This window comes from Haemaphysalis longicornis, unplaced genomic scaffold, assembly GCF_048455015.1.
Source record: "Haemaphysalis longicornis isolate Haplotype H1 unplaced genomic scaffold, Haemaphysalis longicornis Haplotype H1 scaffold_29, whole genome shotgun sequence".
NCBI lineage: Eukaryota > Metazoa > Arthropoda > Arachnida > Ixodida > Ixodidae > Haemaphysalis > Haemaphysalis longicornis.
The window spans coordinates 2776835-2789191 of record NW_027526331.1 but is presented as its reverse complement, the minus strand read 5'-3'; the positions used below and the strand labels follow the sequence as shown (position 1 = coordinate 2789191).

At 47.4% G+C, this 12357-nt stretch overlaps 1 protein-coding gene across 4 annotated transcripts in view; it reads left to right on the top strand.

Annotated features, from left to right (window-relative positions):
* Positions 1-12357, top strand: part of LOC144173119 (telomere-associated protein RIF1-like) — a 111767-nt gene that overhangs the window by 600 nt on the left and 98810 nt on the right. For all 4 annotated transcript variants that reach the window (XM_077701637.1, XM_077701636.1, XM_077701634.1 and 1 more), the window contains exons 2-4: positions 2576-2682; positions 5575-5612; positions 8239-8345. In XM_077701637.1, the coding sequence (XP_077557763.1) occupies positions 2579-2682; positions 5575-5612; positions 8239-8345 (249 nt within the window). In that variant the 5' untranslated portion in view covers positions 2576-2578. The remainder of the gene's footprint in view (positions 1-2575; positions 2683-5574; positions 5613-8238; positions 8346-12357) is intronic.

Genomic DNA, 12357 nt, shown 5'->3' with positions numbered 1-12357 from the left:
TGGAAGGTTCGTTACTGCAGGCTTACCGAGTAGACAACATGCGGTAACTCGCGAAGCGAAACAGTGTTTTTGCCTCATCACCCTAGAGTCGCTGCACCTTTTATTGTTCCCTTTTCCTTTGTTTGGAAATTTGCTGCGGTAAGGAATTTCATGTTCAGATTTGTCGCGATTAGTTTGCAAAAGAAACTTCCGCCCCTGGACGGTTAAACCGTTTGGAGAATCTCAGCGTCATCCCGGAACCTCCGAATCGACGTTGGTTTTCCAGCGGGAATTTCGAAAATCCCGGAAAACGCCGCTAGTATCGGAGCCTCGTGTGCCCAAGAAAAGACTGATAAGGAAACGTTGATGCATAAATTGAAGTCAGCAAGCGTGTCACTTTCGCGGTTGCGTGTACCAAAGCCGCTTGTAGTTTCTACCGGCACTCTGTAAATTACAAATACCGCAGGGAATTTCTCCCGGCAGTCGCCTGTGATTGGCAAAGTACGCTGGAGCATCCTAAGAACAGATACTCCCGCGAAAACACCTCCAGCAGGTTGCTCCCATAGCAGTGGGCCTGTTTTGAAACGGGAAGACCACGGTTCGAATCCCGAGCTAAAGGAACATTTTTTTTTTGTTTTTATAATTTACAAGTTTTCGTTCATCAGGGTTTGTTGGCGAATTTTTCAGCATTCAGGTCATTTTTACATTTATCATGAGATCGATGTGCAGGACTGGGTAGAATAGGTTTCTTTTGTGTGTGTAGTTGGGCTGGTTTAGGTTTGGTCGGGGTGGACAAATTAGGTTATGTAAGGTCAGTTTGGTTAAGTTGGGTTACTCCGGGCCTCCACTTATATGATTGTTGGAGATGTGTCGTAAAAATGGCAGAATCCCTATTTTCACAGGAGATGCCTGGTGGTTTTATGAGCAGCTTAATGAGAGGAGATTGGTGGCAGAATCTTGGTTAGGTATTTTTCCCGTCTCCCTGCAGAATAGAAGCTGCCTAATTACTACTGAGAGGGCTCACAGATGCATTGCTTCTTCTTATTTCACAATATCTTTGACAGGTAGAAGCAAAGTTTGTTACTTTTGGAAGCATCCACAATTGCGCTGAAGGCAGTAGCAACAATAGAGATAATCTAGCCCTTCTGTGAGCAGTATTGGAGGAGACTTGTTTTGATGGGGTTGCACAATACGTTACCTCCTGCGTCAAGGCATCACACATCATAAATGTCAGCCCATGGTCTTTCAAATTAGGTATGCCATCAGTATCCAGCCACGCCGGAACAAGTCAGTTGAGACGCCGCCTGTTGCAAAGCAGTGACTCGTGTTTGCTTTATTGCTGCAGGGAGGACTGCATGCTCCTCCCAGCCAGTCGCTATTCTTTGTAACAGAAGCCTGCGGAATTCTTTTAAGCCAACGTGGAAAGCCGCGTCATGGAACTGGCATTACTCTTGGCAAGTACCATGTTGGGTTCGGAAGGAATGGTGTCATTGGGTATGGAAAGCAGTTCATCCCATCGCTATGGTTGTGGATGGTAATGGCGTTTCACCGTAGCGCGAAGAATCAAGAACCAGTAGCACGATCCTACGGCTCCCCATTTGAGAGGGGCATGCATGAGAATCCATGGCGGGCACTTCTGCAGTACCTTCAGCAATCAAACGCTTACAGCTGGAACTGTAGGGTCCAAGATTGCTGCTGTGGTGTGTGCATCCTTATGGGCAGTGTATGGCACATTGTGTGGCCCGGTGTGCATACATACGTATATACTCGGGAACAAGTTAAGAACGGCAATAGCTCGTGCATGGTATCACTCCGCCAAAGCGACGGACCGGGATGTCAGCGGGCGCGCGCGTTTTGAAAGGCGATTTCTATGAATGCGTGATATCGCCTGCCTTTTCTCATGTAGCTTATTTGTCGTCACTTCAGTAGTTTGTAAGCATATCAATCCATAAAATGAGGGAAATGGCTCATGCCATGTTCAGGATACTCACAGTAACGCACTGCTTGCTCCACGCGGAGTAATATCCGGCTGCGGTGATGAGGCACAGCGGAAACTTCCGTTGCCGTTTTTAAGTTGTAACCAAGTATAGTAACACTCAGAAATGATTGGCCAATGAATGATGTAGTTAGAGCCAGTGCTCTAACTAAAGCCAATCAAATAATTAGATTCTTCAGTGTCACCCAACCGATGATCTCGAAATTCTGAGCCCTCTGATTGTTTTATTTAGCTGTAATGAGCACTAGCTGGCGTGTTGCCAAGCTGGGAAAGTTCCAGGCTTTATGCAGGGCTGTTTGGTGCATCCGCTCGGCCAGTGGTGCCCCAAAAATGAATTCTGAAGGACGACTGGCAAGAAAGTGAAATCCCCTGTTGTCCTACGCTGCCTTTGGAGAGCCCCTTGTCGCATTTTGTGAGGAAGGCACATTTTTGACAGAAGTGGCGACTTGGGAGACTTAACAGCCTTGCTTGACTCAAGAACCAAGTGCTTCCCTGAAACTCGCTCGGGCTGTTATCTGTTTGCATGCTGTCTATGAAGTAACGCTAACGAAAAAGACGCGAGGAGCCTTCTGATGGCCTCCCCTCTGGATGTGGGCGCAGAGGATGGCTGCCATCGTTCTGTCACCCGAGCAGCAGGCGAAACCCCCGGCTCCAGTCCTGGGCGCCCTCAAGGACCTGGAGGCCATCACCAACAAGGAGCAGTTCAGGTGGGCATGTCTCTTGTACGTACGCAGGGAGATGCTGTGCGAGAGGAGGCAGTGCAGCTTGTGACGGTTGCGAGATCTAAAGAAAATTTCGAATTTTGTGGATTTAACGTGCTGAAGCTATGCCTGGGCATGCAGTGCATCGTAGTGGAGGGTACTGGATTAATCTTGACCACCCGGGGATGTTTAACGTGGGCCGAAATCTCAGTGCAGAGGCGCTTTCGCTTTTCACCTCTGTGCAAGATTTAACGTGACATCATGCCTGAAACGCTCAAACAATGAAGAGTGGGTATCGCTGAAAAGATAGGTGTGCAACCAATGCGTATGGCCAGTGATGACTTGGTGTCTAACTGAACACCTGGAAAGAAAACATGGGTCAGTTCAGGGGAGAAAAGGCTGATAGGAGTAACACTTAGGGATAAGAAATAAGCATCTTGGGTCAGGGAGGAAACTTGGGTGGAAGATGTCGTGGTATGAATGCGGAGGACGAAGTAGACTTGGGCTGGGCACGTCATGCGGAGAAGTGACAAGGGTTGACCAACAGGGTAACACAGTGGGCAGCAGATGATGGGACTGGACGAAGGGGAAGGCTGTTAACTTGATGGATGGATGAAGTACGGAAGTTCGGAGGCAAAGAACGCTCTATGGGCATCGCAAAGACAGAAACAGCTGAGGGAACCTGGAAGGGGCCTTCATCTTCAGGTAAGCTCAAACAGATGATGATGATGATGCCCTGAACCATGTAACACTCGGAGAAACATCTTAGTCGCTGTTTCCATCTGTGTAGCTGATTCCTTGAAACTGTGAGTCTGTATGTTTTGTTGCCTTCAACCCTCCAAAGTTGTACCGCAGTTGGGTGTGGCAAAGCTGCATGCTACAGGTGTAGAAGCAGGACTGCCACCCACACAGTGGCTTTTCCCAGTGGCACGAAACTAGCACTGCTTGGGAAGATGCAGCTGTACTGAACGCTGACTGCTTGGAAGTGGCAGAGCCCTAGGAGAAAGCACCTCTTCAGCACCCCTTAGGAAAAGAATCTTCGGGAATGTCTTTGGAACAGAAATATTCCCACTTATAACAGAACAAAGTGTGTTATTGCAGCGTAAGTACTGGGAAAAATAGAATTCAGTATGAAAAACATGCATCGCTTCTGCACATGATTTCCAGGCTGTGAAACGAGTGCATGTTGTCCTCCACAACAGAGTTTTTCCATGATGCCTCACAAGTCGTCATGCAGTGTTCATTCAGTTCTAGTGGAAACAACGCTGTTGTTCATCTAACTCGAATGGCAGCTTTTAATCTTCTTGTACACTTTTCGCTCAAGATTGGCTGGTAAGATGGCAGTCATGCACTGTGTATGGTCCTGTATGATAAAAGCTTCTGAACAACTTTTGGTTGCCAGTTCAGCTTGTGCACATTTTTTGGGCCTGTTGGATAGGATGGGGCAAACAGAAGCCAAATCTTGATTGATGAGAACAGTGCAGGCGTTCGAATTACCACCTTTCCACCACAGAAGTGTGAGCGTGATTGAATAAGGCTCAAGATTCCTACCGTGTTTTGTGAGTTGTTTATTTACACAACATTGCATTATCCAACTGGTGTGGAATCAAGTACCACAGGCGCTCCAACTATGTTTTTTTGAAGTGCAGCTCATAAGCGCCCACTCCTGTGGTTTTGTGGTGCCCCTCGCCATTGTTCCTCAATCTAACCGAGAACAAAAAGGAACGCGGAGAACTAGAGTATGGCGAAAGTGTGAGGAGGAGAGTGGTATGCTGAGGATGCCGCGCGAGACGTGCTCCGCGACAGCAACCCGCTACAAGAAAACGCCAGAGTAGTGCGTGCCGCCGTGAGTTTGCTGATGACGCGATCGCTTCCTGAGACGAAGGAAGGGCTTTGTCTGCTGCTGCAGCTGAACGAGGTTTCCGAGCAGAGGCTCAGTGCCACCGATGCCAGAATCCAGAGCTGTGCGCCGCTAAAGCAGCAGCTATGCAGCATCGCCAAAAAGATAACAGTTCACGCCGTCGACGCAGGGGCTTGTTGTCGCTGCCGATACATGTCTCTCTGAAATTCTTCGCCTCGACATATTTACGAAGTCGCAACAGCTAAACAGCTGCGCTCAAATTTCAAATTAGGAAGTAGTATTGTAATCATCAGTCGGATTGTTGTGAGAACCTCCCCTATCAGTCACACGCCCTTTGACGACCACACCTCACCGGCATTTTCAACCTTGTGCCAAAAAAGGTAGCCACTGCGGCGGCTCCAAGATGCTACTCTCTCCTCGCCCCAAGCTTCCTCCCTGCATCAATATTTCTCTCTTAGCAGGGTGAAATCTTCAACAAAGCATGCGCAGATGCAGCTTACGCTTTGGACATTATTTGTGTATGGTACCGTGATGCCAGTCCCCTTTCATCCGTTCCTACAGGCAATTTATGTGGTGCCGCTAGTACCCTCCCTAGCTTGTTATACTGCATATTGTCATGTTTGACATTCAAAAAAGGCCCCGAACAAGGGAAAGTGTTCTGCCTGCCACCACGTACGAGTATGTCGCATGGAGCTCCTCCAGTCTGAAGCTACCCCTCTCTAACGCATTTGAATCTATTCACTTACCAGTGGTCTGGTAGCGCTAGGAGGGCCTGCAGATGAGCCAACATATACTGTTTAGGGGGCAACGCAAGGTTTTTACTGAGACTCCTGCTTCCCATTCTCTTATCTCCCAATAACCCCATGTGGCCTCAGGCCTGTTTCTAAGTAAAGTCGTTCCTTCATTCCTCGGCATTGTGGTGACCGTGCAACACGTTTTGCTTGCAGTCGCAATTTCCGCAATTTTTGGTGGACATATCCTGAAAGCTTTTGCTACGAGCTGGGCTGACTGCTTTTTTCTTTCCTTGTGTTTTTCAGGGACACTCCCCTTGCCAGCTTTGAGGTTCTTCTCTCGGGTAAGTTGCCAACTCTGTGTCCCACACTGATGGCGTATTCGGTTGGGCGTTTACGAGCGCTCTGGAGTGCTCTGAAAAGCGGCCGCGCCTTCGGTTGGTAGAATTCGAGCGCCCGAACTACCTTCGGTTGGTTCTTTCGGAGCGTCAGCCTCCGACTCGGAGCGCTCCCGACCGCTCTGACTTCGAAGTGAGAGCGTGGCGCAATCTGGCCGGGAGGACGGGTCACGTGACACAAAACGCCGTGGTTTATTCGGCGGCTTCCCACGCTGGCTGCACGGTGGCTCCGAGATCGCCGATGCATTCGGTTGGTACGCTGCCTCTCGCGCTCTGATTGCGAGCCGCCTTGGCATCTGGCGACTCCGAGCCAGAGGACCGGAGCGGCCAACCGAATACGCAATGAGTTCGGAACGGTTCCGGAATTGATTCAAAGACCTGGAGTGTAATACGGGTGGGGTCAGTTGGGAAGAAGGATGCAGTTTTAGTGGAATTGCACACTTTGATTCCAGTTGGCTACACTGGGGTAGGTTGAACAGAGCAATAGCTAAACTTAATTAAAAGTGTGATCTTTTTTTTTTTTCTTTTTCCCATACTCTGGTGGTTGTAATTTGCCCCCTTTTTGGGGAACAGTGGCTCATACAGAGAAAACATTGCTTGAATTTAGGCCGTGTTGCTGCCTAGAGTGAATCTGTGTGCTTGTTGACATCAAAAGCAGACATTGCGCAGATGTTATTGCCCCAATTAATATTGGTGCCGTTCTGCAGCTGAATAGAACGGGCATGTTGATATGTAAATATTCAGAGAGTAAAGTACAGCGTATTGACACGTGTGGCATGCTAGGCTATCGGGTCACATCACATAATTGAGAGGTGTGCGACTATCAAAATTTATTACTTCGAAACTAATACGAATACTAAAAACTGAAAGCGAATTGAATCAAATATTTTCTACTACAAATAACTTTTCCTTAGCGTTTATAGAGCTATAAGCCACAGCTACGAAGCAAAAGGGTATAGCTGAGGCTGTAAGAACTTCACACATGAGTGTTCCTGTACTAGTGCTTGATAAGAAAATGGTGTAAAAAATAAAATCGAAAGATTGAGGCAAGGTGGCAAAGCACGGGAAAAGAAATTTGGCATGCATTGTTGTGAAGAAAAGCAGGTTCCTCAATATAATGTGAATGCAGCAGGTATATTTGTCTGCTCCCTCCGGTTATAGGCCCTTGCTAGGCATGTTGGTGGCTGGTGCAACCAGTACTTTAATAAAACTGCATGCATTTTCAGAGAGCAGTAACTCTTAATTGCTCATTTATACCACTATGCTGACAGGAAACTCCTTTTCGGCGTATAAATTTCGCACAAGGAGCATTCTATTTCAGCTCAGCGTACACTTATTTCGCGCAATGATTACACACGCGCGGCTTTTTTGAGCAGCTTTGGCAGCATGTGAAAAAGCCAACAAAAAAGAACGTGCTATGCAGTGAAGCTCTTAAGTCCGTAAGCTGTGCGGCAGAGCTAACCTTTGTTGTTCTATTTGTAGCCCTATTAGTAACTTGTATCACTAAAACTGTGTTGCAAATCAAATCAAATAGCGAACACTGTACACAAATTATTTAAGGTTTCGAGTATTCATCTACCTTAAAAATAATTTTCTAGGCAGCGCATCCGTGGATCCCAGACTACTCCGTCGGTATCTCTGAATACTAAAGTTCTTCGCTGCACGTAGGTAGCCTTTTCACACGAAGTGAAATGTACAAAAACAATTTGCAATAATAATACTTAAAATCACAATGAACCGCAAGACCACGGAAAAGGTAGAGCCGAAGAAATCGAAATGTTGGCATTCCCGTCTGCGTGCCACTGATCTTGACTGCCTGTGTGAGGAACTCGTCTTGGTGGCTGCAGTTCTTAAGTGAGCAGCACTGCAGCGTGGTAAGAGGCACGAAATTGGCCAAGTTTTGTATTTTTTAACATCTTGTAGTAGCACAAACTCGACACGGACACAAGAAGGAAGCCTATGGACAGACCATAGGGCTGTGGTCTGTGGTTTCTCTACTTCCTTCTTCATGTGTCCGTGTCAAGTTTTTGCTACTTCAACATGTTCAAGAACCACTACCAACGATCGTTCTACAGTATGCATCTTGTTTTGTAGCATCAGCCATGTGTAGGGGACCCGAACCAAAAACTCGGCAGTGTTGCCCACAACCTGAACACTGATGGCAAAATGAAATGAACTACCGTATTTGCACGATTCTAACGAGCACCTTTTTTTTGCTAAAAGTAACCTTCAAATCTCTGCGCACGTTACAATCGCACTCAAAGCTAGCACCATTTCTATGTACACAAACGTCTCCAAGGATATAATCCAATCAAATCAAAACATTTTTTTTTTTTCGAAGATTTTTGAGGAAACTCTTTTACATGTTACAATCGGGAGCGTGTTAGAATTATGCAAATATCTAAATTGCATTCGGGTCTAATGAAGAAGGGTAAATGCCACAAAGCTGCCAGGTGCCATTGTTAGTTGCTGCATACATCCAGGGATTGTTTTGCTAAATTTGGGATCCAGTCTCGTTGCTGTGCATGCTGCCTGCTGGTCTGTCTAATGACTTGGCCTGCTGATTGTGCAGGTCTGGCAGAGCTGCTGCGCACCTGCAAGCAACCCGACACGCTGTCTCGAGCAGCCGTCATTCTCGAGGCCCTGGCTCAACACGAGGACTTCGGCAAGGACCCCAAGGTGCGTGCGCTGGGCTGGGCCTGCACATGACGTGAGGGTTGTCTTTAAAGTGGCTATGCAGACAGGATACAGGTTTGTTTTGTTCGAAAGATTTCGTGTTTTATAGTGCCCTCAGCTCATGTCCCGCAGCAAACGATGCCGTATTCACTGAGAAATTAATCAATCTAGGCCAAAATTTTGATTCTCCTGCCAAATCGTGTGTCTTTGCTATGTCTGCTGTGAAGTCATGAGGGCGGGTATTCAAACGAAATGCCAGTGCGTCATTAGGCTCTGCAACCTTGCTTACCGTCAGTCCTCCCAGATGGCGCTACCATAGTCAGTCGACGACTGTTGTCTGCCGTTACTTTGTTTTTGAAAATATTTGCACCTTGCTTGTTTTTGCTACGGTAGAAAGTAATCGTTTTGTGAAACATGTAGTATCCACAACAAACAGGGTCACGTAAGGCAAAAATGCGTATGCCAATCGGCCAGGGTCATGTAAGACAACCCCAAAGCGGTGGACTGCTGTGCAGCTAAAGCAAGCACAGTGCGCCCAGTGCCAACGGAAGTGCGCACTGGTACTTCTATGTTTACGGGTATTTTCGTAACTTTCATTGTGTCTTTATTATTATTTTTTTTCCCCCTGTGCTGCTGTGAACAACTACCTCATGCATGCAGTGGTGTTTCCACTTTTGTACGAGCCACTACTGAACTTCGACCCGCCGCGGTGGCTCAGTGGCTAAGGCGTTGCGCTGCTGAGCACGAGGTCGTGGGTTCGATTCCCGGCTGCGGCGGCCGCTTTTCTGATGGAGGCGAAAAGCAAAAACGCTCGTGTGTACGAGATTTCGGCGCATGATAAAGATCCCCAGGTGGTCAAAATTAATCCGGAGCACTCCACTACGGCGCGCCTCATCGCCTGCGTTGCGTCGGCGCGTTAAACCCCACAATCAATCAATCAGCACCGCCTCGCTGTGATTGTGACAGGGTCCGAGGAAATGACATGTCGGACTCGCTCAAGTGCCTTTGACACTGTTGCCCGTTGACTGGCATATCGCGGGCAGCTGCCTAGAATGCGCCCAATGCCGTCAGTCATATAGCATGCTGGACACAATGGCGACTCTACCCAAGGAGCCTAAGGTGTAGGTAACGTTCAGTCACAGCTGGTGTTGCATGCCTTCAGTACGCTTGGGCAGACCCCACAAATGCCGGAAATCGTACTTGGAGTCCATCACATGGAGAGGCGCACACCTTCTCAGAGGATCCTTCCAAGACAACAGCTGGAGTTTCCGTCCTAGGTCAAGTGCAGCTGCTTTGCTATCCTCGTTGGAGAATGGGATTCCAACGGTGTAGTTTAGGTCGTGGGCTTCTCTGGCAGCTGCATCGGGGATGACATTGCCCGTTTACCACAATGACCAGGTAGCCACTCAAGGCAAATTTCATGTCCTTCATGCACCAAGCGTGTGGCTCTTTCAAAACACACACAGGTTGGTTGCGGCAGCTTGGAAGCTTATTTAGCACTTGCAAGGCCGGCCAGGAATGCGAAATTTCCGCATGTAAAGGAGTGCTGCCCTTAGAGCTGCTAGCACAGTGGCGAGGCATGCAAGAAACCACAGCAAGACTGTTAATACCTCATCTGCGAAAGGCTGCGAGGTTACAAAGTGCCACATCTTTGTGCACTAACGCAATGAATTGAGCTGTGTAAAAGTGTGCCAATCCACCCTGTGAATCAAGGAGGTGGTTGGAAAGCAAAGCTGTAAACGACGCCCACAACGATTACCCATGCGACGCCACTTGAATTAACACACGTGGCTCTACAAAGAGTGAAACCAGAGACAGGTGAAATGTACTTAACCGCACCGTTTATTACTTCAAAGAGATATTCTTTGCTAAGGTACAAATCATTGCATGATTCATGAACGGTGATTGGTTGAGTTGTATTAGTGAAGCACATGAGTGGAAACTCTTTTTTTATAAAATAAAGGAAGCTCGAACCTGGTGTTAGACGATCTCACTTCTCCATCTCTGGATGCCATGCGTTGCTGTGAGCTTTGTTTAAGGGGGGACGCGGCTTTCAACTTCAGAAAAATGACCAAAACATCGTTTTTTTGAAATCCACATATTCGGCTTCTATGTTTCCTAATCTGTATGTCTGCGAAGTTTTTACGCTGAAAAGCGTCGCAAAGTGGCATAAAAAAATAGTTTTGCCAGGCGCGGTGACAAACTGTCAGCGCAAAAGGGCGAAAAAACGGCGATTTTCGGAGCGCTGTATCTCCGCAACGGTGCCATCGGGCGCGGCCATTTTGATATGGTTAGATCGGCCGAGCGTTCATCTTTCCGGTTCCCCGCGTCTCTTTTATCTTCGTTCATTCACAAACGCACGAACAGCAGAAAAGAAATGACGCACAAACGAAACTAGAAATAGATGCTGAAGCGCTATTCGTCCTCCGGTCGGGCCGCGCCAAGAGGGCCCTCCTGATTGGGTGTCGCGGCGCAATGCAAGATGGCGGCCGCCAGAACTGCGTAGCGTGCGGTTTGAGTTCATTTTCGGTGCTTCGCTCGGCCAAGTTTCTATTCAATCGATGGTATTCAGCACGGACGTTATCGCGATAGGAATGCCCGAGATCACGAGCCAGATTACGGGAAGTTGTGTGGCTCGAAAGGCGGAGGTCATCGAACGCTTCGTGGGGCGCGTGACTCTGCCGTCGCCAGACCCCGGAGGGTGACGCGGTGTGCGCGCTTGCGATAGCGGTTCGTGAAGTGAACTTTTAGTCGAATTTGCGATGTTTACACGCTTAGTTATTGCTGTGATTTGATTGTGGGCTCGCTAGCCTTGGGAAAGAAACAGTCGACGCGTCAAACGCTGCGGCGCGCACGGCATAGCCGACGCGCATTGCAGCATCACATGTCTGCGCAACCGGTTACGATTGAACGCCAGTAGTTGTAATTAATGCCTGCGACGTTAGATTTAATCTTAAAAGCGACCTGACAGCCATATCAGGGATAATCAAAGTACGATATGTCGCGGTAAGCGTGCGCGGCGATGCGCGCGAGCCATATCGCCTTTCTTGCGCAACGTTTCCCGTGCGCTTCTAATAGTCATGCGAACAGGTTTGATTTAGGAATATAGGAATAAAAATATGTTCTCTGCGTTAAAAATTTACCTTACTGTCGCAGTATTTAACAGTGATTTTTGTAGGGAAATGATTGGCACCAATGCATATAATCATGGCTTAGGGCATACTGACTGTGCTGCGAGAAATGTTGGATGCTGTCAGAAGTAGTGAAAAAAAACCCCTTCCATCAAAGTTAGAGTTATGCACAGTATTATACCAAGCTTCAAAGTAGTTCGTTTGCACCCTTATGGTATGCAAACTTTTGGCAATGAACACCTATGAGTACTGAATTGCTGCGCCAGGCAAAGTAATAAAACACAAAAGAAGCCAGAAATTTTCAAATATAAGTAAAAAAAACGCTTCACTTGTTGCCATGGGGACAACACTGCAAAGGGAAGTTGTCCAGTGCGATACTGCCAACCAGCTAACCTACTTTGCATCGAAAGCCCATTGAAAGCCATCTCCCCTCCGTTTTGCCTGCTAACTGGGCTATGTACTGTTCACAGAGGAGCTCAAAATGATGTTTTGTGGAAAGAGAACGGCTGTAAAAGGCACTCCAATTTCAAGGCAAGGCCTTCCAGAAGCCCCATGTTCAAAAGGACATGAAAGGCTACAACCGTGACAACTTTGATAAGTGAAACCTATGTTGCAACTTCGCAAGCCGTTTTCTCAAAACAGTTTTTTTTGCCACCTGTGACGCTTGTACCAGGGATTTCTTTGTGAACGCTGGGGCTATTTTGATTCCGTTTCTTGCATTACATTCCTCGATGAACAGTTCAGGTCGTGACACTCTTGGTTTTCCAGATTTATTTTTTGTGATTTTTTAATTCAAATAGTCGTTCGCAGTCGACATGCCTGTTGCTCATTAACCTCTAAAAAAATGAAAACTAAAAAACATTGTGTTGTAAAAAAAAAATTCT